The sequence below is a fragment of the Halictus rubicundus genome, chromosome 17, assembly GCF_050948215.1.
Source record: "Halictus rubicundus isolate RS-2024b chromosome 17, iyHalRubi1_principal, whole genome shotgun sequence".
Taxonomy (NCBI): domain Eukaryota; kingdom Metazoa; phylum Arthropoda; class Insecta; order Hymenoptera; family Halictidae; genus Halictus; species Halictus rubicundus.
In genome coordinates this window covers 7,395,880-7,422,198 of record NC_135165.1, presented here as the reverse complement: position 1 = coordinate 7,422,198, position 26,319 = coordinate 7,395,880, and the positions used below count along the sequence as shown (strand labels likewise).

At 41.7% G+C, this 26,319-nt stretch overlaps 4 protein-coding genes across 29 annotated transcripts in view; 3 read left to right on the top strand and 1 right to left on the bottom strand.

The window, feature by feature from the left end:
- Positions 1-16,737, top strand: part of LOC143362424 (bromodomain adjacent to zinc finger domain protein 2B) — a 295,115-nt gene extending 278,378 nt beyond the window's left edge. For 15 of the 19 annotated variants that reach the window (XM_076802565.1, XM_076802574.1, XM_076802569.1 and 12 more), the window contains 15 exons: positions 544-588; positions 1,429-1,482; positions 3,681-3,879; positions 4,250-4,369; positions 4,797-5,370; positions 5,621-5,840; positions 5,908-6,649; positions 6,868-7,128; positions 7,218-7,716; positions 8,043-8,388; positions 9,825-9,946; positions 10,450-10,591; positions 10,931-11,061; positions 12,294-12,578; positions 12,864-16,737. In XM_076802565.1, coding sequence (XP_076658680.1) covers positions 544-588; positions 1,429-1,482; positions 3,681-3,879; positions 4,250-4,369; positions 4,797-5,370; positions 5,621-5,840; positions 5,908-6,649; positions 6,868-7,128; positions 7,218-7,716; positions 8,043-8,388; positions 9,825-9,946; positions 10,450-10,591; positions 10,931-11,061; positions 12,294-12,578; positions 12,864-13,041 — 3,918 coding nt within the window. In that variant the 3' untranslated portion in view covers positions 13,042-16,737. The remainder of the gene's footprint in view (positions 1-543; positions 589-1,428; positions 1,483-3,680; positions 3,880-4,249; positions 4,370-4,796; positions 5,371-5,620; positions 5,841-5,907; positions 6,650-6,867; positions 7,129-7,217; positions 7,717-8,042; positions 8,389-9,824; positions 9,947-10,449; positions 10,592-10,930; positions 11,062-12,293; positions 12,579-12,863) is intronic. The other 4 variants (XM_076802582.1, XM_076802580.1, XM_076802577.1 and 1 more) reach the window with 2 other exon arrangements.
- A 99-nt stretch (positions 16,738-16,836) lies between these two features.
- Positions 16,837-21,150, top strand: LOC143362432 (NAD kinase 2, mitochondrial). 2 transcript variants are annotated; one of them, XM_076802603.1, is made up of 6 exons: positions 16,837-17,373; positions 19,388-19,685; positions 19,754-20,077; positions 20,152-20,233; positions 20,302-20,566; positions 20,626-21,150. In XM_076802603.1, the coding sequence occupies exons 1-6, from the start codon at positions 17,340-17,342 to the stop codon at positions 20,856-20,858; spliced, it is 1,236 nt and encodes a 411-aa protein (XP_076658718.1). In that variant the 5' UTR covers positions 16,837-17,339; the 3' UTR covers positions 20,859-21,150. The 2 variants fall into 2 exon arrangements, with proteins under 2 accessions (XP_076658718.1, XP_076658719.1); XM_076802604.1 differs by lacking the exon at positions 16,837-17,373 and adding an exon at positions 19,035-19,283.
- Positions 21,151-21,796: 646 nt separating this feature from the next.
- On the top strand, positions 21,797-22,952 carry Tim10 (translocase of inner membrane 10). Of its 4 annotated transcripts, none has more exons than XM_076803086.1 (2): positions 21,797-21,929; positions 22,236-22,952. In XM_076803086.1, exon 2 carries the CDS (start codon positions 22,398-22,400, stop codon positions 22,686-22,688), a length of 291 nt encoding a protein of 96 aa, XP_076659201.1. In that variant the 5' UTR covers positions 21,797-21,929; positions 22,236-22,397; the 3' UTR covers positions 22,689-22,952. The 4 variants fall into 4 exon arrangements, with proteins under 4 accessions (XP_076659201.1, XP_076659200.1, XP_076659199.1 ...); XM_076803085.1 differs by having other exon boundaries at positions 21,863-22,030; XM_076803084.1 differs by having other exon boundaries at positions 21,863-22,034; positions 22,244-22,952.
- Positions 22,953-23,303: 351 nt separating this feature from the next.
- On the bottom strand, positions 23,304-25,974 carry Rcc1 (Regulator of chromosome condensation 1). 4 transcript variants are annotated; one of them, XM_076803081.1, is made up of 6 exons: positions 25,684-25,974; positions 25,492-25,575; positions 24,510-24,889; positions 24,069-24,435; positions 23,739-24,005; positions 23,304-23,664 (listed from the first exon to the last, which is right to left on the bottom strand). In XM_076803081.1, coding segments are annotated over exons 1-6 (1,266 nt in total). In that variant the 5' UTR covers positions 25,685-25,974; the 3' UTR covers positions 23,304-23,497. The 4 variants fall into 4 exon arrangements, with proteins under 4 accessions (XP_076659196.1, XP_076659197.1, XP_076659194.1 ...); XM_076803082.1 differs by having other exon boundaries at positions 24,510-24,883; XM_076803079.1 differs by having other exon boundaries at positions 25,880-25,955.
- Positions 25,975-26,319: the final 345 nt, after the last annotated feature.

The window sequence follows — 26,319 nt, the reverse complement described above, 5'->3', positions numbered from 1 at the left end:
CTCGCGCTTCTGAGTCAACAAATTAGCTTAAAATCCTTAATTGCTTCCAAATGGAGCAACCAGACAGCAACACGTCGGAAAAAGAAACTAATTTGTTGATCCTCACACGTTCCACAAAATAAAACTTTACTCTTTGTATATTGGTGTAGATGCTTCTAGATTATTTTTAATTTTGTTCTGTTAACATCGTGAGATGTACTTCCTTCGAATGTGATGTAAACGCAAAGTTGTTAAAGTTGTTATATTAATTGTATTTCACGTGTAAGTCGAAAATGGAGGAAGTACTCTTGTGGTATCTTTTGTGTAAGCGTTTTTGAGGAGCGTGCAAGGGTTAACAATTGAGAGATCGAAACGATTCAGTGACAATTTGGAACAAATGGAATTCATACTCGTTTGCGGACAACCCCAGAGTTGTTGCTCGATAAATCTCGTTTCCCGCAATCAGATCCTTCGATTATCCGAGTCGGAATCGGCGATAAATGCCAATTGCGCACGCACCATGTAAACGACGATGCTAAACCGTAATTAATTCTGATTTCGCAGGAACGAGAGCTGAAGCGGCAACAGGCGGTCATGTTGAAGGAACAGGTGAGTCCCATAGATCACATCAGCCCCTAGATCGTGTCATTGCTGTAGACTAGAACGGTGTGCGTGTGTGTATTCCGTAGAAATATTAGCTTTCGTTTCATTATCTCCATCGCTTTCGTTCATCGTTTCTCGTACTACTAACGTACGCGATATCATAAATTCCAGCTGATTGCCTTCGCATTTCTCTTCCGGTACGATTTCCTTCGCGATTATCGTGTACACTTCAATAACCATTAACGATCTATTAACTGCTCCCGATGCGACGATTCGCGTCGATTCATCTCGCGAGTATACATACAATCGATTTCTGGTAAAACAAAGCTGTACGACGGTGAGGAGATCATGATATTGCGTTTCGCTCAATTGTACTCGGTTTAACTGCAGACTCTCTCTCCTTCTTATGATCGTGTCTACCTCTTCTCGATTTGTATTCATAGTTTTATGCTCTGTCGAACTTTTGTTACACGTTTGCTTCTCGTTTTTAGTCGTTGCTACTCGTGTCTTTTTGGTTACGAACGTAGATACATACGTACCGTGTCTTCGAAGAACGCGAATTTTGTGCGAAAGAGTTTCCGCTGTATAGCGGCCTCGAGAAATGAGAATCGGCCCGGGAAATCGTGAAACGGATCGTGATTTCGTGCAAAATCCAAGGCCGGAAACGTTTTTTTCCAATTTTGAGAAGGATCGAGGATTTATAGAGACGGAGAAGGAGCATAGATCCTCCAGAAATTCGGTTTCAAAACGGGTTCGGGTCCCGTTAAAGAAAGAAGTGCCGCGAGAAGTACCGATCGTAGGGGTAGTTTGAGCACTGGTGGACTGTGGATATGTTTTGTGCCGCAGATGTACATGCAGGAGCTCACCAAGCAGCGCGAGATGCTCTACACCGTCGAGCTGGTATGTCTCATACCCAATCTAGTTTCATAAGACAACCTCACTAAACGGTAACCCTGTCTCGCGACACCTTGAACCCTCCACGCAAGCCTCGGTCCGTTGCCGATCGCTAGATCCGCTTTCGACGGGACCTCTTGCTATAGTCGCAAACAAAAAAAAAACGATCGTTATCTTGCATTGCACGCGGCGCAACGAGGAGTTCGATCGATCGATCATGGATCTAATTATCGACAACAGGTTGGAGCCTGGCAGAGAAGGTTGAAGTTGCTCTGCTGCGAGACAACGCATCGTAGTCGATTTCTCGTCGAAGACGCGAATTATAGATCTTCCACGAACGATCGACGAACGAAGGCGTTTCCGATGATTTTAACACCTTCTGCCGATCTCGGTCGTCGATTGATTCGCAAGCTTGTTCTCGGACTTTCAGCTCTCTATTTATTAATTCGGGAAGTTAAATTAGTACTGTTGCAATGGGTGACAAATTTCTTTTGATCCGGAACTGTTTTTAGAAATACCTATTGAAACTAGTCTTCTAAATTAAATGATCCTCAAAGAAGCATATTTTCTATTCTCTTGGTCGAGACAGTAGTCTGTAATTTAACGATACCGTGCACGAGAAAATAAAGAATCTCCGGTGGAATCATTTGAGTTTCGAATTTTTTAAAACAAGGCAACGAGATGAAAATGCGGGGATACAGCTTGGCAATCGCGACCACGCGAGCGTTTGATCAGACAAAGCCCTAACAATGTTCAATTCGATAATTCTCACAATCGGATTTCGCGCTGATAATAATTATCCGAAGGAAGCTGTCCCCGGGACTTCCTCGAACAACGTCAGCCACGTTAATAGACGCTTTTCGGGATATCCACGTTCACTAACCAGTAATCGCGGTGACAATACATGTTCGTGACCAGTCATACGCATCGTAGACGTTCCATTTCGCTTTATTCACACCGATCAAAGTGTCTCGCGTAATTAACGTTCGAATTCTATCCGCATTAGCTAGTCTAAACGAAATTGACTCTCCGGGGTTGTTCGCCCAATGGACCATCACGATTTCAATCGAACTTACATATGTCATATACTTATTTTCGAAATCATTATTTACATTCAAAGGGGGACCATCGTCTTAAAATTGAAATGACAAATTATATTTTGTAATGTTTACACATTTTTCGAGAGAGTATTTCATTGGAATAAAAATCTAAACTTGACAGACGATGGGAAGAAATATGTTCACTGATTTTTTCGGCAATGTACAGGGTGTATAAAAATTATATGTCACGACCATCATAGCGTGATTCTACACCTCCGGTCGGTGGAGATCTGTGAAAAAATGCACCGCAAAATTCATTTTGACCTCGAAACTTAAGGTCAAAGTATCGAAAAATTTGAGTGATGAGTACTTTTTCGACACTTTGACCTTGATTTCCAAGGTCAAGGTGAATTTTGCGGTGCCTTTTTTTAACAGATTTCCACCGATCTAGAGGTGTAGAATCACGCTATGGTGGTCGTGACATGTACACCCTGTACAGTGAAGTGAATGATATAGAAATATTTTAATTGGGGAGATGAAGGTGTCCACGAGAAATGGATTTAATAAATATGTGCAGAAAAAGTGAGAATGAATAAGTAGAGGTTTAAATGCACCTGATTATCGTCGATTGTGCAATTGTACAAATCGTTCGCGTTATTAAAACGTTGATTAAAATTTCTTGAAATTGTTTTTCAACGAGTCGCTTCTGGACACGAATGACGTTCACCAGAAGAATAAGTTCGATGAAAATTGTTGATTTTGCCATTCGGCCGGCAGCTCTTGTAAAAATTGCAAGACAGTGTGTCGAGTAACAACAGCAAATAAAATGATCGCGGGAAAGCAACGGTAAGTCGGTTACCGAAACGATCGGTGTATGTGCCATAACCGAGGAGTGTGGTTGGGTAAAACAGTTGCACGACACTTTCTGACCAGAAGAGACCGATCTTCGGCGGGCCTTCATTTTGCATCCGTGTATACATATATCACTGTCATGCGTAGCTTCCTGAGAAGTATTTGGGACGGTTGTAGAGTTTGTCGTAGCCCGTGCGTGCCAAAAGTTGTGCTTTCGAACGAGTTGTCACGAAACCTCTTTTGTCAATGCTGCATGAACGTGTTACCGGTTCGCGTATTCGCCACGTTGAGTCGTTCCGTTCGGTACCACAGGAAAGGGAGAGAAGGAGACAGCACATGGCGTTGGTGCGGGCTCTGGAGAACCGTCGGAAAATGGAGGAGAGAGAAAAGAAACGTCTTGAAGCGAGAGCCGAGAGAATAGCGTCGAAAGAGAAACGCGCCGAGCAGAGGAAGATGGAGATGGAGCTGGTCGAACAGATCAGAAAACCTGTCGAGGACATGGAGCTGACAGGTACACATCTGATACGAGCTGCTCTTAACACTAGGTTTACGGGAATCACCAAAATGGCGGATTCTAATATCTTTAACTCATTTTATCAAGATTATAAGGATCCACGATGAATTATTCAATTTTATTTCTTTGGGTATAAACAGGGTGGTTCTTTTAAGTGAGGCCACCTAAAAATCTCTTCAAGTAAATGTTATTAAAGGACCAATATCTGGTAAGAATAATTTTTTCCAAGGTCACAAAAAATGGCTAAAAATTTGGATAGATACATTTTTGTCATTTTTATAAAGTAACGTAAGTCAGTTTCAGTGGCCCGTAAACCTAGCGTTAATTCATTGGAGACGTTTCTGAGACTAATTGGTCCTGGTTACAGATCATAGACCGCTGCCAGAGCTGAAGAGACTACCCGGACTCAAACTGTCCGGTCAAGCCTTCTCGGACATCGTCATGGTCTTCGAGTTTCTGCACAACTTCGGGGAAACTCTGGGCTTTGGTAAACTATTCTAAACTGATCATTTCTAGAATATCTGATAACACTGTCCAACAAGTTTTCAGTACCTAGAATCTACTAGACCAGAGTCTACTAGACAATTCTTAGAGTTAGCGGCCTACAAGTCAACGTAAAAATTGTTGTTGGACATCAACATCATTAGAAGACTGCGTATTTAATGAATTTATAACAAGAATTAGTAGTTGACATTCAAAACAATGACAAAATTAGTGATTTTATTAAGGTATTAAAATAATTGCGAGTCGAAATCAATGTATATGTAACTCCTGTTTGTTGCAATCGGCGCACAAGATTTCTATTCTGGATAAAGATCCGCAGTCTAATGATAATGAATTTCTTCTTTTAATAATTTTCATTCGTCGAAAATAATGCAACGGCCGCCTGATGATGATCCTATTTGCCTCCGCAGACATGGACTCGCTGCCAAGTCTGAAGAGTCTCCAGCTAGCTCTACTGAACGACGAGGAAGCCGAAGAAGAGATGCTGTCGGTGATGACGCACCTCCTGGTCTGCGCCATAGAAGATCCCGGGATCCCTCAGCCAGCGAGACACACGACAGGCCTCGGTCAAAGTCTCCGACAAGCGGACATAACGCACGCGAACATCAGCGAGGTCCTGCGAATTTATCTGTACGCGAACGCAACCGGCGAAGTGAAAGCGTTGACCGGCGTCTGCCTCGAGAGGGAACGGGACAAGAAGTTCGCCGATCATCATCAGAACGGCGGCGACTACGCGTCCACCTGTTCAGGGAAGAACGCCCAGTTCTACGAACATCTGCATAACAACGAGACCTGGAGGATGTCCGAGAGGCTGAGGGACAAGCCGTTCCTCGCGCTGAACTCGACGCACAAGGCGCAGATGCTCGCGTTCCTATGCAACGAGCTGTTGCAGAACAAGGCTGTGATCAGGCAGATTGAGGGGAGCCTGGAGACCGTCGCCCAGCTCAGGAAGGAGAGATTCGTTCTGGACACCAAGATCAGGAAGTAAGTGCATCAGCAGTGCCGAAGATATTTCATAGTTTCATCATTTTCCCATCTATCAACAGTTGCTATCATGTACTGTTCTTGTATTCTTGGTCTGTAGAGTCCCCAATCTCTATCATATATTCTTGGTCACTGGAGTCTCCAGTACCGAGTCTCTGTCGTGTACGAAAATGCAACTTTTGCTTAAAATGTAGAAAAAGATTTTTACATAGCTATCTAGAAGATCACAGTCTAATTATTTCGTCCACAGGCTCAGACAACTGCATAGCCGAAAGGTGCGGATGGAGGCAGTGGGCGTGATAGTGAACAAGACAGGGGATACCATCACCATAGAGAAGAAGGAAGTTGACGAGGAAGGAAATTCAACGTCGACGGCAGTGGGAACGACGCCTACACCGGACGAGAGTCATCACGAAGACGAGGTGGAGGACATGTCCGAGAACGAGAGCGAGGGAACTCAACCTGAAGAGGTAAGACACTAGAATTGGCCTTGCTGTGCCGTTTTCTAGAGCTTATATTAACCTCTGTGTTTTCAAGGAGGAAGACAAGAATTTGTCCGGCGAGGAGCTGGGCAAGAAGTTGGACAAGCTGCTGAAACAATCGGAGGAGCAGCTCCAGAAGTTGAACAGCTCTTCGAAGCAGCTCCGGGCGCACATATTCGGCCAGGACAGGTACTGGAGAAGATACTGGGAGCTAGCGTGCGCTGGTGGCATCTTCGTGGAGGCTATGGAGAGCGCGGAACCGGAGACCTTGGAGCTACAGGCGGAATTGGACGAAAAGTACAAAAACATGCCGGTCGAGGAGAAGCCGAAAACGAAGCAGGAAGAGACCAAAGGGAACTCTGAAAATCGAGAGAACGAGGCTCCTAATGATGTGAAGGAGGAGAAGAAATACAACTCGAACGAACAGGAAGAGGACGTGAAGCCGCAGCTGGAGAAGACCAGACCGGAAGCCGAGGACGTCAACTGCAAGGAACAGGTGCAGAACTGCGAGAACTCGACGAGTATCAAGGAAGAGAAGAAGCATGAGGTGGATGGCATGAGCGACGCGAAGACCAACGTCACGTCCGAGGAGATCAAGCAGGAGACCGAGGTGATCAATATGGAGGTGGACGTCAAGATTGAAGACACGAAGAAGGAGAACGAGGACATGGACGAGGACATGAAGCCCGTGAAGGTGATGGAGGATAAGATCGTCGAGACTATTCCCAATGGTGACAAGTTCAATCACATTAACAATCTTCATAATGGCAAGGAGCTGAACGGCACCTTTATCTCCAGTAAGATTCAAGATCTGTTTATCTGTTTTGTTATTAGTAGACAGCGGATTTTATGCATTTATGACAAACAGAAGTAGGCGCAATTTAAAACAGAAAATATATTACGAGAGTTTAGAAGCATCGATGCATTATTTTCAACTTATTAAAATTATTTAAGATCCGCAGTCTAGTTGTTAGCCACGAATGCGTTAATGTTGTTTTTGTGCTTTTTGTTACAGACAACAGCAACGAGACCAGCTGGTTTTCCATCCTGCCACGCGAGACTTGCGACACGCCTGGACCCAGCACCAAACAGATCTTCGGGATAGCCGAACCGACTGAACTCAGAATACCAGTATTCCCACCCCCGGCTAGCCCGAACTACGACAGGTGTGACAGTCCAGCACCTTTGATCCTTACGCAAGACGAGGCGGCCCAGCTTGAGTATCTGAAGGTGCACGGCCTGCCGCCTCCTGGAGAGGCCAAACCTGTACCTAAAGGTAAGATTCAAGGTGGTCGGGTTGTTCACCCTGTAGAGAAACAAATTAGGCTACAATTAACACTAACGGTACAATAAACATCTGTTTAGATCACCGGTACGGTTGGTGGAGAATAACGGACGTGGACACGTTTCAAGAACTGCTGGAACACCTGCACTCCCGCGGAGTACGCGAGAAAGAGTTGAAGCGTACAACGTGGGCAACGATGGAGTCGTTCCTTGCCGTGACAGGCAGGATCAACGTGGATCCTGGTAACCTAACCGCCACCGAGCTTCAAGCAACACCGGATGAACCGGATACACCGATTCCGAAGCCAGATAATCCAGAGGTTTGGAGCGAGCAGGTCGCGTTACGAGTGGACGCTCAACTTTTGGAGCAGGTCGAGGCTCTCGAGGACAAGGTCGCGAATGCCAGCATGCAGGTCAAGGGCTGGAAGCTTCCTCCACGGGCGGGCACCGAGGAGGCCGAGGAGATCGAGAAGCTGAACGAGATGGAGAAGATCAGCGCCGTCGAACAGGCTAGACAGAGGTTACTGTCCCTGGAGGCTGCGATAGAGAGGAGATACCTGAAGCCGCCCTTGGGAGTCTGGTAAGCGGACACGCATCTTTAAGGACACTTCGTCAACACTGTGTGACCACTCAGTATCTTCATCTCCTTCACTTCGGGAATGGGGATTTTTGTCAGGAATATATCATTTTTGCTACCTTGAGGGTTTAAATCCTGTTATCATGAAGCATATCATTCTACTTTAAACAATTCCACCTATAAAAAGGACTAGAGACACAAGATTACACATAGGCTCTTCGAAGGCAAGCAAATATCACCTGATGCAATTTTCCTATCGTCAATATCGTGATGAACACAAGGTACAGTATGTTAAGATGAAAGATTGTGAATGTTGTATGGTGTTGCAGCACCGGTGATCCAAACCTGGCAGCCTTGAAGGCGGAACAAGCAGCGGCCGCGAACGCGAACTCGAATAACTCGGATCAGAGCAATCAGACCCCGGTGCCTCAAGAGGAGACAACACCTAGGGGGTTGAACAACTGGCGCGACGCAACAGCTCGAGCCCACACGTCGGCTCAGCTCGCGATGGCGCTATACATGTTGGAGGCCAGCATCGCCTGGGACAAGAGCATCATGAAGGCTGTGAGTCTAACACCAGCTAGAAACTCGGTCTGCGTCAAGCTACGAAACCGCTGCGTCTCACTCAAAGCTACCAATCAGTACAATCAGCTATTGACTACTTCTCAGGCCTCTGTGGGTATTCGCACTAACTTACTAACCAAGCTAACCTTTATTCTCCTTGCGTAAAACTATCGCCCGTCCCGCAACACAGTGAACCACAGAGAGCATATCGGTTTTTATTTCCACTGTTGTGTCCGACAGGGGCTCATTGAACGATCGTTACATTATTCTTATTAAACGAAATGCTCTTCGCGTGGAACTTCTCTGTACAGGGTGTGCCAAATATAGCGTCACAAACTGTTTTCTTTTTTAACATAATGAATGTGTTGACTTCGTTTGTTTTCAATAAAATGCCGCGAGGGGCTGGACTTCTGGTATGCAACAAATATTTTTCGAGCAGATGCTGTGGGAGAAAGGGTCCTCGATATTTCTTTAAATCAGATTTACTTCATTTTGAACATTGATTACCATTTTTTTAATTTCTTCTCGCTCCCCTTTGTTTCTTTGAAGTTTCAGTAAATCACTGTGCAATTGCTATGCAGTTTGACAAAAGCTGTCAGCATTATAACATAATGCCATTTAAAATAACAATAGGGACCCTCCTTTTCTCCAGAACAAGTACTCTAAATAATTTTGTTGGATACTGAAAGGGTAGCCTGCTTACGGCATTACGATTAAAGAAACAATGAAGTCGATGTCGTTATTTTAAGAAAACCGGTTGTAACGCTTTATTTGGCACAGCCTGTACACGATATACGTCTAGAATGGTAAAAGGTCTTTCGCCAGTCTATTCGCGGGTGTGAAAAATGCGGCAGCTATTATATTATCGTTTAGTTTCGTTCAACTTTGATCAATGGGAATACAAGCGTGTAAGAAATAATTTATTAAAAATGCTCCGACGATACAGAACAGATATGATGCGTTAAATGCATCGGATGGTGGTCAGAGTCTAACGTAACGGTAGCATGCCAAGGAATATGCCGCTTATCATCTAGTAATATTTTCCTTTAACGCTTCGTATTTATCCTACCGCAGAGTATCTGCTTATTTATTTATTATGCTCGTTCTACCTTGTTGATCCAAGCGAGATGCATATTATCGAATCGATTTTTATTTGTTCGTCGTATACAGATTTCATTTCGAAGTGACACGGGTGATATTGCACGACAATTTGTAAATACAGCATTTTTAGCATTAGTTCTACATTCTTTTTTTTTTTCTTTTTCTTTTTTGAACTACAATACATTTTGAACACCAGCTTATCCCATTTGATTGTGTCTCGGTGAATGATCCTTTTCTGTTACAATTAACATTGATTGCATCGATGTAATAATTTTTTCGTTTGAACGCTTTACCAGAACGGCGCTTTTAACTATTTCAAAAACGTCACACACACACACACACACACACACACACACACACACACACACGCACACAGTTTGATTTCATACGAGGTAAACGGTGCAGTGCGAGATATTAAAATTCGAGAGCTTTCTTTTCTGTTACAGAACTGCCAGTTCTGTCACAGCGGAGATAACGAGGACAAGTTGCTACTGTGCGATGGCTGTGACCGTGGCTACCATACTTACTGCTTCCGTCCAAAAATGGAAAACATTCCTGATGGTGACTGGTGAGTACCGTTCGAAATTCGACGAATTTTACGAGCAATTTTATTTGGAATATTAACTTTCATTATTTGAGCGCTTCAATGTCAGTTTGAGGTACCTCCCTTTCCGCTTTCAAACGCATCTCGAATTTTTTTATTTAGTTAAGATTTCCTTTTGTCTCAGTATCAAGAAGAAAAGGACCAAGACATTTTTAGCGCGTTCTTTTGTTTGAGTTTAGTTACAGAGTTAAAACAATGGAGGCTGTCGAAAACGATGGCAATGTACTGTAGGTAAAAATGGCTGTCCTTTATTAAGCTCAAACAAAAGAACACGTTGAAAATCTTTTATTTCAATTTAACATTCATGAATTGAAAAGTTCAAAATTCCTTTGGTGATACAAAATGCATAGATAGTAAAGGTTTATGTTTAAAATAAAATGGCGCTTGAATACATAAGTGATTGGATTTATAAATCAATCCAATGATAGCGATCTTTGCCACTAATGAACTTTTTAAATTGTTTGCAGGTATTGTCACGAATGCATGAACAAAGCAACAGGAGAACGAAACTGTTTGGTATGCGGGAAGAGGGTTGGTAAAAACTTAGTGCTGTGCGAACTCTGCCCACGCGCCTACCATACCGACTGTCACAATCCTGTTATGCCAAAAGTGAGTTGATTCACTATATCAAGTAGATCCAGTCATAAATTATTTCTGTTTTAGTATGTCAATGTTATTTAATAATAAAATGACATACTTGCCATCCAATATTTTTTGATTCAAAATAAAATGCAAATATCCTTAATTTTTATTAGTACGCATATTTTCTTGTATTCTAAAAATTTGCACGTGCCGTGAAAGGATAAAGATCCACAGTCTAATTGTCATTAAAAAGCGGAAATTATTTAAGGCTTGACTCAGTACTTTCAGCTTGTCGAATAAACTGAAGTGTGATGATCATGCGGAGGATGGATCAATGACATTGTCTGATATGCATTGTGATTTCAGATGCCAAGGGGAAAATGGTATTGTTCAAATTGCCACAGTAAACAACCAAAGAAGAGGAATAGTAGTCGAAGGAGTCATACCAAAGGGGGAGGCACCAGAGAAAGTGAAAGTTCAGATCATCCACCAGCTAGGTGATTACGTTAAAAACCAAACAAACATTGCCGACTACTCGCTGGCTTGACAACGTTGTTTCATTACGAATGTACAAGTAGACAGAACACATACACATGCACACACACACAGCCATACGAAAGACACATACGAGCTGGTCAGGCTAAAAAAAACCGACAACACGATTCCAATATAAAACACTCGACGAACGAACAATGGTGAACGGATAGCTTCCAATATATCGAGTACGAACTACAAAAGTACAGGTTTTAGAGAACGGTATCGAAACGAACGAAACATACACACACACACACATACAGATACACGTACAGTATATATGCGATTCCACCGACTTCTATATATTTTATGTACATATACATATAGTATATATAGATATATCCTCGGCCCGTGTCGTACACTCGTCGAAAAAACCAGAAATTGTTGTTGTATGGAAGTATTTATATACCGTATACAGGGTGTTCCACGACAGGTGTTTTAGCTGTAATAACGCTTCTACGTAAAAGCGAGAGAAAGAGAGCGAAAGAGAGAGAGACGCAACCGCCGATCTTAGAGATTAGTAGGTTCTTCCCTCAAGCCCCCCGTCGTTTCCTCTAACGTGCCCTGTGGTACGTAAAATGGTATATCTCGTGTGTCAGGTCCCTTCGTAGGGACACCCTGTACCCTCGTGCAGCGTGTTGCTTAACGATCATCGACTATGGGATGGGTAGTTTCTCAGAGAAATTCGTCGTAAACGGTGTAGAGCTGGCCTTCGGCTTCTAACGAGTTGCTCGAAAAAAGACTATATAGGGGAACGAACGGCGAGAAACATGCGAGAGCCGGAATATAGAAAACCTAACGAATAAATATATAAATATATATATACATATATATATATATCAAACATGGCGAGACAAAATAACAAACATTAGAGACGAGATGACAGAAAGAGTCAGAAAGAGACGAAAAAAACACTCCATCGAGACAACAACGTACCCGTCTCAAGCGGACAAAATAAAAAGTACATAAATAGAAGTAAAAGTAACCGACAAAAAAAAACGCTAAAAAATACAAAAAAAAAGTATAAAAAAGTGTACACGCTCGAGTCTTATGCGCATTCGTCCAGAAGCTTTTGTGACCGAAAACTAAACAAAAAAAAAAAAATAAAACAAAAAGCGGAAACAAAAAAACCTCCTGCGAAAGAGAAAGCTAAGCTATACGGTGCAAATAATTTCTCTGTTGTTTTGCGTCGCAGTCCAACGCCGTCAACGGCATCGAACACGCACGTAGAGGACGTCAGTTCATCGGAACCGGCAACCCCTACCGCGTCGCCACGGAAGGAGGGGAACAATAGGACGCTCACGAAGAAACAACAACGAGAGCTGGCTCCGTGTAAGGTGCTACTCGAACAGTTGGAGCAACAGGACGAGGCCTGGCCGTTCCTTTTGCCGGTGAACACCAAACAGTTCCCGACCTACAAGAAAATCATTAAAACGCCCATGGATCTCAGTACGATCAAGAAGAAATTGCAGGACTCCGTGTAAGTTACGCACGCGTACCAACGAATCTACTACCCTAGAGTTTTAACTAAAAAAAAAAAAAAAAAACAAAAACTTCTTACTACCAAAAAAAAAATCTAAAAATACAAAAAGTCCATTTATAAAAAAAAACACCCATCTCTAAGATCACTACTAGCCAAAGCTCTCTAACTTGAATCCCGGTCGAATCAGCTTCGATCGACCAAAAAAAAAAAAATAGAAAATAAAAAAAAACAACGGACCAAAATCCGACAAACAAATGTTCCAACGAGTGCTTCTCGATACAGGTACAAGTCTCGCGATGAGTTTTGCGCCGATGTGAGACAGATGTTCATCAACTGCGAGGTATTCAACGAGGACGACAGTCCCGTGGGCAAGGCGGGACACGGGATGCGCAGTTTCTTCGAAATGCGCTGGACCGAGATAACCGGCGCGCCACCACCGCACCCGCAAACGCATAGCTGAGGATCGGTACGATCTCGCAACACCTGCAACAGTTTTGCCCACTTCTACTACTAGAAGGCTAGCCCTCCCCCCGTTCCTCCGAGAGAAGAGAAGATCGTCGTCAACGTCCTCGTCGTCATCGTCGTCATCGTCGTCGTCGAACACAGACTGAGCAGACTAGCCAACGCGCGTGTCCGTTTTGCTCGTCGGCCTCGTTCTAGCGGCCGACCCTAACACACGTCCAACGAGCACCCTAACACACGCCGACAACAACGTTATCGTAGAGACAGAGCCCCGTGTGAATCGCGCGGACACTAACAGGGCTCGTCGTTAACGCGCGCGCGTACCCGCTCGTACTCCTTCCTGCGGGAAAACGCTTCGGCTCCGACGACGCACGCGTCGGCGACGGGTTCGATACTTACTCGAGAGAAAACGGTCTCCTCCTCCCTTCTTAACGGCCGGCGTTTCCTTTAAAACGAACGATCGCAAAAAAAAGACAGCCCGGGAGGATTCCCGTTCCCGGCGCCTGACGTTCGAATTCCTAGCTCCTCCCAAGGACGCTTTCGCCGGGCGACGTTCCGTATTTGAACCGGACATAGGGATCGTTTCCGACGAGCGTGTATAATGTCGAGAAGCTTCATCAAGAACTGAGCGAACGAGAGGAGACTCTCCTTCTCGGGACACGCGGTAGAATTTCGTGCCGACTTCCGATTTTTAACCGCATCAGACCCCGATGACGGAAACACACGACGATGGTCACTGTACTTACCCGAGTTTAAGATTTTTGCCTAAGCGAACGAAAGAGAATGCGCGAAAGAGACAGAAAGAGAGAGAGAGAGAGAAAGGAAGAGAGAGTGTGTAAGATGCGAGTTGTATCATACAGGCTTAGTGTGCCGAGACTCTGTTCTCGGCAAAAGAAATATTTTGCAAAGTAATGAATGTGAAAAGATACCGAGAAGAATGGAATATATATATATATATAAATCTCTATATATATATAAATGTATAAATCATGAATATAGTGTACATGTATACTATATATATAGATAGTCACGTCACACGAGAACATTTTGCAACACTCACCAACACACGTTTCGAATCAGCTGTTTGCCCGCGCGCGCGAGACTGAGGGTAACATTCTTCTGATGCAGAGTAAGATAGAGTCATCGAGGACCGATTTCAATTGCCATTCCACGGATCTTTCATGACAATTCGGTTCCCTTTGTTTACTTTTCCGTTCGATTCGCTTCTATCCGTATACTAGAGTCACGAGATTAAACAGGGAAACGCAGATCTCGCGGACAGAGTGTTTACACTATCATTCGAATTGCTCCAGGATTCGAGCGTTCCCTCGAAATTTGTGTTTGCCATGATCGTTGCACTGCAGCTCGAGTGCATTGTTTTTCTATTCACTGCCGAGGACGCGAAATTCCTAATTAACGAACGAATCCGTAGGCTAGGGCGTGAAATTGAACAAGGATCGCGAGATTATTGTAGCCGCTTTCCGTTCGTTCGACGACCGTGACGCAGTTCAACGAAACCGATTCTCTCCGCGGAAGACAAAGCAATACTTAAGGGGTTCAATTAAAACGCTCGTCGAGCCGTCGAATGGCAGTCGCTTTTAAAGAGGGGGTTTTAAGAAAAACGAAAAAACAAAAAAACAAAAAAAGACGGCGTTTTCTGTTCTCTCCCGAGAAGAGCGATTTTATCCAAGAGAGCGTTTGCCGAATTTTAGCCGGTTTTCGGTCGCGTCGCGACAATGGCAGTTGTCGACATAACGATTAAGGGAATTCTATTGTTCGTGAGCGTGAGAGATTTAAAAAAAAAAAAGGATAAGAGACGTTCGAGAGTTTTTCGATTGTAGGACTTAATGGTAAAAACCGTAAATTTTTCGCGCAGTGTACCCACGCAGGCGACGGACGAGATATTAGGCAGACGATTTTTGCAAATCGGAGAAAAGATAGAAATGTATCGTGCGTTAGGGTGTTGTAAGAGACACACAGCCAAGTTATGGAACACGAGACGAGATGGTGTCGGTAGTAATTTCATGGGAGTTTCTAATTAACCCGCGGTACCTTCTGTGTAAGTGTGACCATCGCGCGACAACAAACGATCGACTAAGAGAAACCGTTAACGATGATATCTTGTTTTTTATGTAATTGATGTACATTATTGCTCGTAATAGCGGATAGTTATATTATAACGAAGATTACAGAGATCCGGAGTGAGAGAGAGAGAGAGAGAGAGAGAGAGAGAGAGAGAGAGAGAGAGAGAGAGAGAGAAAGAGAAAAACAAGAGAGCAAGAAAGAAAGAAAGAAAGAAAGAGAGAGAGAGACAGAGAGCATGAGAGAAAGCGAGAATGAGAAATAGAAGTGGTTCGACCGTAGTGATTGTGCTAAACATTCGTAGTATGTAAAAGTATTAGCTAGATTATTAAAAAAAAATGCCGCGTGAAACGATTACGAGATAAAACGACGATTAATGAACGCTGCAGGGTGCGCTGGACCGGGGTGCAACGAATGCACTTTTCGCGAGTCGAAGGACCATCCGTGTCCGGTGAGATCGTAACGAGTAAAACGCGCGCGTCTCTTTTCAAAACTGCGATCGCGTTTGTTGATTTTGCGAGTCGATTATTCGATGGATATAATCTCTCGGTTTCGCGTTTAATCGCCTTCCCTTGGATCGCAATTCCGTGCGATCGTCGAACGACACGCATGCATTGTTTTCCGGGAGTGAGAACGAATTAGGATAACACGACGCCACGGTTTCGGTTGTACAACTATGATTTTTCGCGAGAGCGCGACATCGGGGCATTTCGCGATCTCACCGGATGTTCTTCGGATCCCACACACGTTTTTTCCGAGAGAGGGATATCGAGAGAAGAGAGAAAGAGAGTGAGAGAGAGAGAGAGAGATAGAAAGAAAGAAAGAGAGAGTACGCGTGAAAAATGTGTACGTCACTTTATGCACGCCTTGCACCCTCGTATTATAGCCGATGCATTAGACATCTCTTCATACATTCAGACACACCACCACTACTACCACCACCACCACCACCACCAACAAGAACAAATAATTTTTTAAGGTTCAATTATTATTTAAATAGTACAGTTACATTGTTAGTATGAATAACGACGCTTTTTATACGAATTTTAGTTTTTAACGTCGATCTTATGGTATATTATATGATATAATGATAATGACAATGGTAATAACAATAACGATAAATGATATCGATAATGGAACAGAATTAAAGAGAAACGGAGGAAATTTACGCGTAAATGAGATAAGAGAACGAGAGAGCGCTAGAGAGGGAGAGAGAGAGAGAGAGATGGCACGAGAGGGCGAAAGAATGAACGAGTGAAAGACGAAGAACGAGAGAGTGTGAGAGAGAGAGAGGGAGAGAGAGAAGCTGTCGAAAAGACAGAATTTTGAGAGCGTGTGTGCGAGAGTATGCGTGCGTTTAAGCTAGATGATTGTCTATAGTATAAAACGAAGGCGTACGTTAGGTAGCCTCGATGCTATTTAAACAGACTTAATTAATGTATTGCAAATGAATTAATAAAGTGTAAGCGAAGCGTGTATCTGTACAGTGAAATCTTTTTTCTGTGAGTTATTTGAGTCGCTCGGTGCCGATCGACGTAGCATTTTCGTTTGTTGAGTTTCTTATTGATTTCACGCCATTTTGTACAATAGTCAAATTCTGCTTAAAGAGGGATTCGAATTGAACTTTGTTTTATTGATTATGCGATACGGTAACATTTTTACAGCGATAAGAAGACGTTTAGCTTGATGGATTTACACGACTTTGACGGACATTTTGATTTTCTACGTACGGAACGGATTATGCTAATTATCTTTATATTTATTTATATAAATTTTTATACTTTTTAAGGGATAGCAGATGTTATTCTTTTTCTGGATAGAATAAAGATAATTAAGCTTTCGATTTTCCGCAGCCGCCATATTGCGGTTCCCATAACGATAAATGTGTATCTCTGTGCATGCGGTATTATAGTATTTATTCGTTGATCTGTATTTTTATAATTCTTTTGGACTAATGAATGTCATTCTTTCTCCGAGTAAAATAAAGATGATGAGCATTCAGATTTTCCGCGGCCGCCATACTGGCACTCCTATCTCATTCGATAATAAATGTCTGTCACGCCATTCGAGGAACGCGCAACTAATGCTTGGGGTGACATGTGTCCAGTATTCTCGCCGGCGGAGAGGTTAGAAACGTTCGGAAGCATTTAATGGTTTTATTGTCGCATAGTTCGGTACGCACGATTCTCACGTGAGCCCTTCGAACAGAATGCCATGACGACGTTCAGCCATCTTCGAAGAACTGCCAGTAAGTAAATTTGAAGTCTCACCTAATTCTTTGAATGGTGCGCGTCGTCAGCTAGCACGAATGAATACTGGCTAAACAAAACACAACTTGTGATCGTGCCTTCGGAACGTCAGTGTTCACCGAGCGCATATTTTCCCTATGTTTTTGAATTGTTCAGGGACCAGTATTTTTTACTTTATAGCGGCATGTTGAAATGGAACTTCGTTCGTATCACATATGAAACTATTTATCGCAAATCGCAAGGTACAAGTTGGGAAAATACATAACGGGATAAATTGAACGGTGTAGGTGACAGTGTTTATAATTAGTAATCATACCACGGACAAGGTGTAACGATAGACATAACATCTTATGGCTTATGGGCACTCGGTCTGCTCGTAGCACATATGTAATTGCTGCAGTACCAAACTGAACTTGTTGCAACTGGTTGTAGCGACCTCTCCGCATGCACGACGGAGAGTTTCGAAACTATTTGCTACAGTAGAATTGGAATTGAAAAGTAGAGCATAAACTAGGGTGTAGACATAGACCAACCACATTACGGGATTTTCTGCCACACAATCTGAAATACCGACATTACTAAAAATAATGGGAAGAATGGCACTTTATGCTATACAGGGTGAGGCGCTAGAAACAGGCCATCTGAATAACTCGGCTGCTATTGGCGTTAGGAAGAAATGCATCAGATGGAACTTGCTTGGTTTCGAGGGGACAGTTTCTGATGTTAGTACCTTTTTTGTAGGTGGACGCGTAAAGGACATCTGAGAAAGGAAGTCTGAGTATAAAACCGTTGACCTCCATATGTCCTAAACCTAATAGTTAACGAGATATTATCCAAAGAAGAGAGAAAATTATTTCAATAATATCTCGTTAACTATTAGGTTTAGGACATATGAAGGTCAATACAGTTTTACTCAGAATTCGATAGTCTATCGATTCATGATACAGAAAGTAGGTCTTTCCATTTAAAAAAAAATAAAGGTGACCTTGAAATCTCTATGCGTCCACCCATGCAGAAAATGTTTGTGTCACAATATCCCCCCCCCCCCCCCCCATACCGTGTAAGTTTTGTATACAACATTTTTTAATATTATCACAAATAACGGCCATATTCAAAGTGGACATAGTTATAGGGAGTCACGGGGGGAACTTACACGGTATAGGGGGGGAGGCATATTGTGACACAAACATTCTCTGCGTGGGTGGAGGCATAGAGGAGATTTCAAGGTCACCTTAATTTTTTTAAATCGAAAGATCTACTTTTTGTATCATGAATCGATAGACTATCGAATTCTGAGTAAAACTGTATTGACCTCCATATGTCCTAAATCTAATAGTTAACGAGATATTATTGAAATAATTTTCTCTCTTCTTTGGATAATATCTCGTTAACTATTAGGTTTAGGACATATGAAGGTCAACGCTTTTATACTCAGACTTTGATACTCTATCGATCTATGGTATAACAAAACGGGACATTCCATTTTAAAAAATGAAGATGACCTTCATATGTCCTTTACGCGTCCACCTACAAAAAAGGTACTAACATCAGAAACTGTCCCCTCGAAACCAAGCAAGTTCCATCTGATGCATTTCTTCCTAACACCAATAGCAGCCGAGTTATTCAGGTGGCCTGTTTCTAGCGCGTCACCCTGTATACATAGAAGCACTTGGGTTTAAATAAAAAGACGAAAGCATGTGGGAAAATTAACAGAACCCGGCTGTCAGGTCGGACGAAATTGATTCGATTTTTAAGGAATTTTCCAAGTGAATTTTAAAATGTATTGCCATAGGAATTTTTGCTCTTCCGAGAGTTAAAATTACAAGTCAAAGATCTAAGATAGGGCCATGAAGGTTTAAAAGAAAGGTCGAAAATCATGTCGGGAAATTGATCAATTCCGAAAAGTAAGGTAAAGTAACAGAACGACAGTAGTTCGAAATAATCTTATCCACATTAAGGGTCCCGTACACAGCTGCTCATACTATGACAATAAAAGTCATGTCTTCATTACAGAAGCTCTGAACTTCCTCCAACCGTGCAAACATAATGTTTGTGCCGGTCTCCGACAATTTCTTCGAAATGAATCGAGCTTCGTACCGAAGCGGGTGCTTATCGTGGGTAAATTATCCCGTTATTATTTCGAAAAATTGCGGGAACCTAACCTGAGCGAGTCAGAGCTGAAAAAAAAACTCCTGGAAAGGGGTTCTAACTATGAAGACATGTTAGCCGGTCACATCGCAACTTTAAACGTTCAGCAACAAGTGATCGATTTGTTGAAGAAGAAAAACATAGATTACAGAGTAGTAAACAGGTAATGTTCATGTTACACCTATGTTAAAGTTTCATATTTCTCCCCAGCTAATTAAGAAAACCATGCAGGCAAAATATTAATCAATCGAGTTTCTCCTGGGCCGACTTGATTCTTCCGATTGGCGGAGATGGCACGTTTCTATTGGCATCTAATTTAATATTCAATGATAAAAAACCGATAATTGGTATTAATTCGTATCCAGAGAGATCAGAAGGATTTCTCTTGCTGCCTCCAAAATATACAAAAAGGATACCCGACATTTTTGAAATGCTGGAAGCGGGACATTACCGAACCTTAATGAGGAGAAGAATTCGAACTACGTTACAGGGTGATGATATCTGGGATTCCCCATTCCACACGCATGAAAAAGGCCGCATTATTGCTGGGGGAAAGTAATAAAATTAAACAATTAATTGGTACAACACAGTCTAAAATACGGTTTAAATTCATACCCTTCTATTTTCAGATTTTACACACAGAACTCTGAGAAACCAACTTCCAAGAACTTACCGAAAGAGAGACGTTTACCCTGGTTAGCATTGAACGAAGTAAGTCTCGATTTCGCATAAAAGTAGTGAACAACTATTAGTAGAGTTTAACACTTTTCTCAAACTAGGTTTTCATAGCAGAGACACTGTCTGCGAGAACAAGTGACCTGCTGATCAAACTTGATGACAATGAGAAGTACCACACTGTGAAAAGCTCAGGATTGTGTGTCAGCACAGGAACTGGATCGACATCTTGGCACAAGTCGATAAACAGTGTTAATCCGCAAATAGTACGGGAAATAATTAACGCTGTTGGCGATACGAAAGAATTCAGTAAGGAGGAAATTCAGAGAATTTGCAGTAGTTTTAACGATACCCTTCGTTTTCATGCAGGTAAGCATTCTATGTAACAACGATTCTCGAAAATGGACTCTAACTATTTTATATTTCAGAGGAATTAAAACTATGTTATGCTGTGAGGGACATGATAGTGACCGATATCTGGCCGGTACCAAAATGTTTGAATCCTCGTGGATTTTGTAAAAAAGTAACAGTTAGATCGCAGTGTTTCGATGCTGGTTTAGTTCTCGATGGTGGAATTGCGGTGCCATTTAATTTTGGAGTAACTGTGGTGCTGGAAATGTACCCTGAAGATTCCCTGAGGACGTTCGTCCTTCCAGATTAATTACAGTATATTTCTATAAGGGCTAGTAATACTTATAACATCGATTTTTTAACCTGAATGTTAAGGCGTAATTTATGTATACATAGCTAACTGGAGGGCGGTGCACAGAACAGTCAACAAAACCAAAATATACAATAGTACTAATTTCGAGCATTTTCATTACAAAGTGGGCATTTATGTTAAACTAGACGCACTGTATTTTAATGTAAAACAGTAATAGAACCAATCTACCAATTACACGTAAAACATATTTTGTAAAGTATATTTCGTAAGAATAAAGACACTAAACTACTGTATTATGATTTACTTATGGTTCAATTCGGGATTCAAACGAGGGAGTTAGCCGTTTGCCGTTGATGCCTGTGTTTGCTTATGATTTTTGCAATACTATTGGAGCGGATGCGGCGCCCGAAACACCAACCAGCAACCGTCAACGACTTCCCGACGAAAAACCCGTTTGAATCCCGACCAATATCATAAGTATCGTTACGATTAATAATTGACCGACAGATGTCTTATATAATACAGTAGAATCCCGTTTATCCGGCTCGAACGGGACCGGATCTGATCCTGATGACCGAAAGTCTGGAAAATTCGTTAACAACATAACACAAATACATTTTACGTAGTTTATTTATTGCATGATTTATATGTATACTTTTACAACAATATTGTTAGCATGAAGCAAAAGACATATACATACGCTATAAGTTTAATTTAATTAGGATGTTGTAAAGAAAGAATTATTTTTTAATTAAAGGATTATTTTTGACAATCGACGGAATCGACAATTTGACAATTGACAATGAACGGAATTTTACTGTCATATAAATTATACGTGTAAGTAAGTACAATAAGGACAATTTCAAATTTCGCTTCTAATTTATGTCGACATACTGAAGCCAAGTTCATACGATCACGTGGCCCACGTCTCCTACATTTATCTTCTGCTCACTTCTGTTCAATCTGGTTCTGCTCTCTAGTCTAGTGAGTTAGCTGAAATAAGTTACAAACTTGGAAGGTCACATGGTCGCACGGTCGTTTAGGCACATGGTTGCATGATTGTAACAGGTACACAAAATTTATTAACTTGTAATGTAAAAGTATTTCGTAACGTAAGATAAAAAAGTATGGGTCTGCCAGTTATCGCGAAAATAGGAATTGGATGGTAGGTATGTGCAATTAAATCAACCGTGTACGTTATAGTTTTAATTTATTCTTTCTTTTGTGGTTACCCGCTTATTAGATAATACGAGTACGAATTAATGTTTAAGTACAAACAAATGGTGTATTCACCCCTACTTATTATCTTGCTGTAATGTTATGTATTTCTCGGAATATTATTCTGAAAATTACTATGTTGTGTGGTTTTTCTAGGACTCTAGCTGTTGGTGTGGGAATATATTCTTTTATATTGTCGAAGAGGGATATAAATGCGAGACGATATGAAAGAATGAAAGAAAGGCGACGCTTGAAAAACGCTAATCTTCAAGGCTAAAGTACCTGTTCAAAGTTATAGTAATTATAAAATAATTAAATATGGCTGGCTTACCTCAGCTCGGCGAAGACCAGTTGAAACTAGTGCAAGAATTGGAGATAGAGATGATGTCTGACATGTACAATCGAATGACATCAGCGTGCCATAAAAAATGTATTCCACCCAAGTACGTTGAGGCAGAATTGACAAAAGGAGAATCTATATGCCTAGATCGTTGTATCGCTAAATATCTAGATGTACATGAACGTATTGGGAAAAAGCTAACTCAGATCTCTATGCAAGATGATAGCTTCTTGAAAGGCAAAGTCGCAGAGCAACCTAAAGCAAATTAAATAAAATAACAGCTTGTTAAATGAATGGTTAATGTAAATCCATGTCTTTTGCATTTAATATGTCCTTTTGTGTAGGTAATTCAGTCGTGACGGAAATATTCATCTTTAGGTAATAACATTAACGCTACAAACGTTACGTTATGTTACGTAACATAACGTTTTCAGAGTCATAAGCTGTAGTCTTAGAAGTATTCGAATAAATTGTAAGAAAACTATTCTGTATTTAGCTACATAGATTTGAATAAAATAATGTTTTGTAATGATTGTTAACTGCCTGCTTAAAACCAATATAGAAAAGTAAACTGAATTACCTTGATCGTACCTAAATCGTACTTTAACTAAAACTAAAGTACCGATAAGTTATACTGAAAATATACGAAGTACTTACAACGTTGATACTATTTTAGTATAAAAGGTCCGAAAAAGCGATAATAAAAAATACATTTTTTTGTTATTATCGGTTTTAAGAGACTTCAAAGTAGTTTAATATTTCAGAATGTTTTGTTACATTACTTCAAGGGCATAGGTGTATAGTTTTCAAACTTCGTGTGTAGAAAAATGTTTATTCATATATTAAACATTACAAGCACAATGATGTAATTTTTGGTGGAATAACAACTTATGTACAATGTTTCATCATTGCCAAAAATTGCAATATATCATAAACTATGTTCTCAATTACAATTCCCCATTGTCGTTTTTACGGAAGGAGATCAGGAATCGACTTTTTCGTTGTGCAATTTTTGACCACATGATGATACATAAAATTTAACCACTCATTTCAATTAACAAAAATTCTTTTCTTCCGCTCAAGAAGTCATAGCTAATGCTATCGTGTGTTGACCTCCGCCTGCCACACGAACTATTTTTTTTCCTTCGAGCTGCTTCCCTTTAACTAGTACAGGTTCTTCTACGTCTTCCTCTTCACCTGTACCTAGTTGGCCACTCGAACCCATGCCCCAGGCATACAATTCTCCTGTAAAATGACGAGCTCCGTAATATGGAATGAAAATAAATCGTTGGATAATAACGCTAATAACAACAAGTTACCCGAGTTGGTGACAGCAAAGGATTGGGCACTCCCTGCCGCAACGTCAACGCAAGAACTTAACGAAGGAACTATTGTTAATTCAATCGCATCCGTGCATTGGGGACCCAGTCCGAGCCGGCCATACTCTTTGCGCCCCATAACAAAGACTTGGCCAGAATCATCCAGAGCAATGGTATGATGCTGCCCACTACTGATGTGTCTCCAAGTCCTTCCACTGAAGGTTTTCGCTACTTGTGGGCGAAACTGAGTCACAGGATTCTTCAAACCTGGAAATCATTATATTGTAACGACGCTCATAATTTTTGTTATAATGTCATCAATTAACTTACCAATCTGATAATAGTTATTTAAACCAAATACATATATGTCTCTTGTGTACTGTTCTTTTGCAAAAGTACAATACGTTCCAGCCCATATCTCGCTGAACTTTAATTTCCTTTTAATATTAAATTGTACTAGTGCTGGGGATAATAAGGGATCCATACCACGTCGAGTATTTCTGTCAGCTGCTCGGGGAGAAACTCTACCTAATTGACCTTGCTCAGCGCATCCACAAGTGTATATTTGTCCTTCCTCGCTAAGTAAAACTAAATGATCAGCACCGGATGCTATTTTCAGTACTTTTATATTTGGCAGCATTTCTATCGGAATACGTTCGTTGCCCTTTGATGTGAGACCCATAGTACCATGGGAGTCCTATTAAACAAATTCAAACTTAGTTTCCTTTATTCCAAAAGCGTGTAAAAAAGAAAATATATAGAAATATATACCCTGAAAGAACCCCACGCGTAAACTCTTCCATCTTCTAACAAAGCAGCACTGTGGGAGTCTCCAGCCGTCACTTGGATTACTTTACCAGGCAGATCGACAGTATCTGGTTTGGTTTCAGAACCATCTGCAGAAGTGTCTCGTCCTAATGCTCCCTCATCGTTGCATCCAAAAGTTAATATCTCTCCGGTTTCTCTTAGGCACACGTTATGCATGCCACCGGCTGCTATGGCTACAATATCATGGTACCCAGGAATAACAGCCGGGCGCAATTTCTCCATAACATCTTCTCCCAAACCCAGCTGGCCCACATCACCTTGTCCAAATGTTAGCAATACACCACCCTTCGTAGACTGGCGTAAGTCTGGCTTTGTAGCTGAGGGTGAAACACAAAATTGCATGTAAGTAGCTGGTTAAAAAGGACTGTGTAATCTGCAGGGGGTAAATAAATTAGCAGAGAGAATGGTATCATGTCTCATGATTAACCTGTACGATTCGATAAAATTCTTACAGATTTAATCTTGAGTATGAAATTTTTCTTTTTTGGGGGGAGGGGGGAGAGTTATTTGTGAATTAATGTTCATAAGCGATTATATTATTTTTGTATATGATGAAATATTGAAATTACGTAAATGTGCTGCTCCTTTACAGGAAATTGTCTCCAAAAAACCGAGCGTGCAAGTACTTGTTTGACCCACTGTATTTCAATTGAGGAAACCCGACGACACGCGACATTCGCGATGATAATCACGAAAATAATGTTCTCACGGTTCGTTGAATTGCAAGAATCGAACGGAGAGGCGAGTTTCAGATTCCACTCGGAGATGAGTAACAATTTTATCGATCGTTACTTTGAAACACATGTTTGCATCGTGGCTTCTTACGTTGGATAAAACACTCCCGCCATGGAGTTCCGCGCCAAAAAGATATCGCCGACAAGACCGATTTCGAGAATTAATGAATACCGACGAATTAAATACTCACCATCGTTTATCTTAATCTGTTTCGGTTCGCTGGGATTGCTGGAAGAAGAACCAGCGGCCCGTTTTCTTGCTTTCCTTGGCGGCACTGAAACCATACCGAGGTTATGTTTAGAACAACCGGCGTGCAAACGATTTTTATGACTGCAACGTGCAGGCGAACGACTGTTCCCGATATCGGCGACCGTTTACGTACTGATCTCTGTGCGTGATTCTCGCGGGAAAAACTGGACTAAACGGCCGTGTGCAGTCGGAGTGTTAGTTGGCGCCAAAAAGTTGCAACGGTGCAGAGATCTCGCGGCTGTGTTGCGCAACTCACTCGAAGGCGATCACGACTCGCTTGCACACACACCGAACTTAAATGCCTCTCTAACCGTTTGATTTTCCACTACCTGCGAGGCGCTCGTTTCCGTCGTGCATACAAAGGAAACTTCTTGTAACGGAACGAGGCATTCTTATACGTATACAACCGTCGCTTGTAAGAGTATTATGTGCCAACGGAAATGCTATCCCTACTCCGTCGCCCGATGCGCCTGTTTGTAAATATGCCGGGACGTTCTAGTGTCCCTTGGTAATTACATTTGAGTAAACGCGATGAAATAAGTCTAGAAAGTCGTACGCAGTATAGAAACATATTGTTCGAATCACCATGCATTAAATCTGGTTAATTACTCGCTTAAAAAAACAATTTCAATTACGATTTCAATAACGTTCGACCCGCATCCGGTCTTTTTGAAATTCAAACGAAAAATTTCAATGCCTGGCTAAAACATACTTAGTAAATAGTACGGAAAATAGACAAATATTATTTGAATTACAAAGTACAAGATTT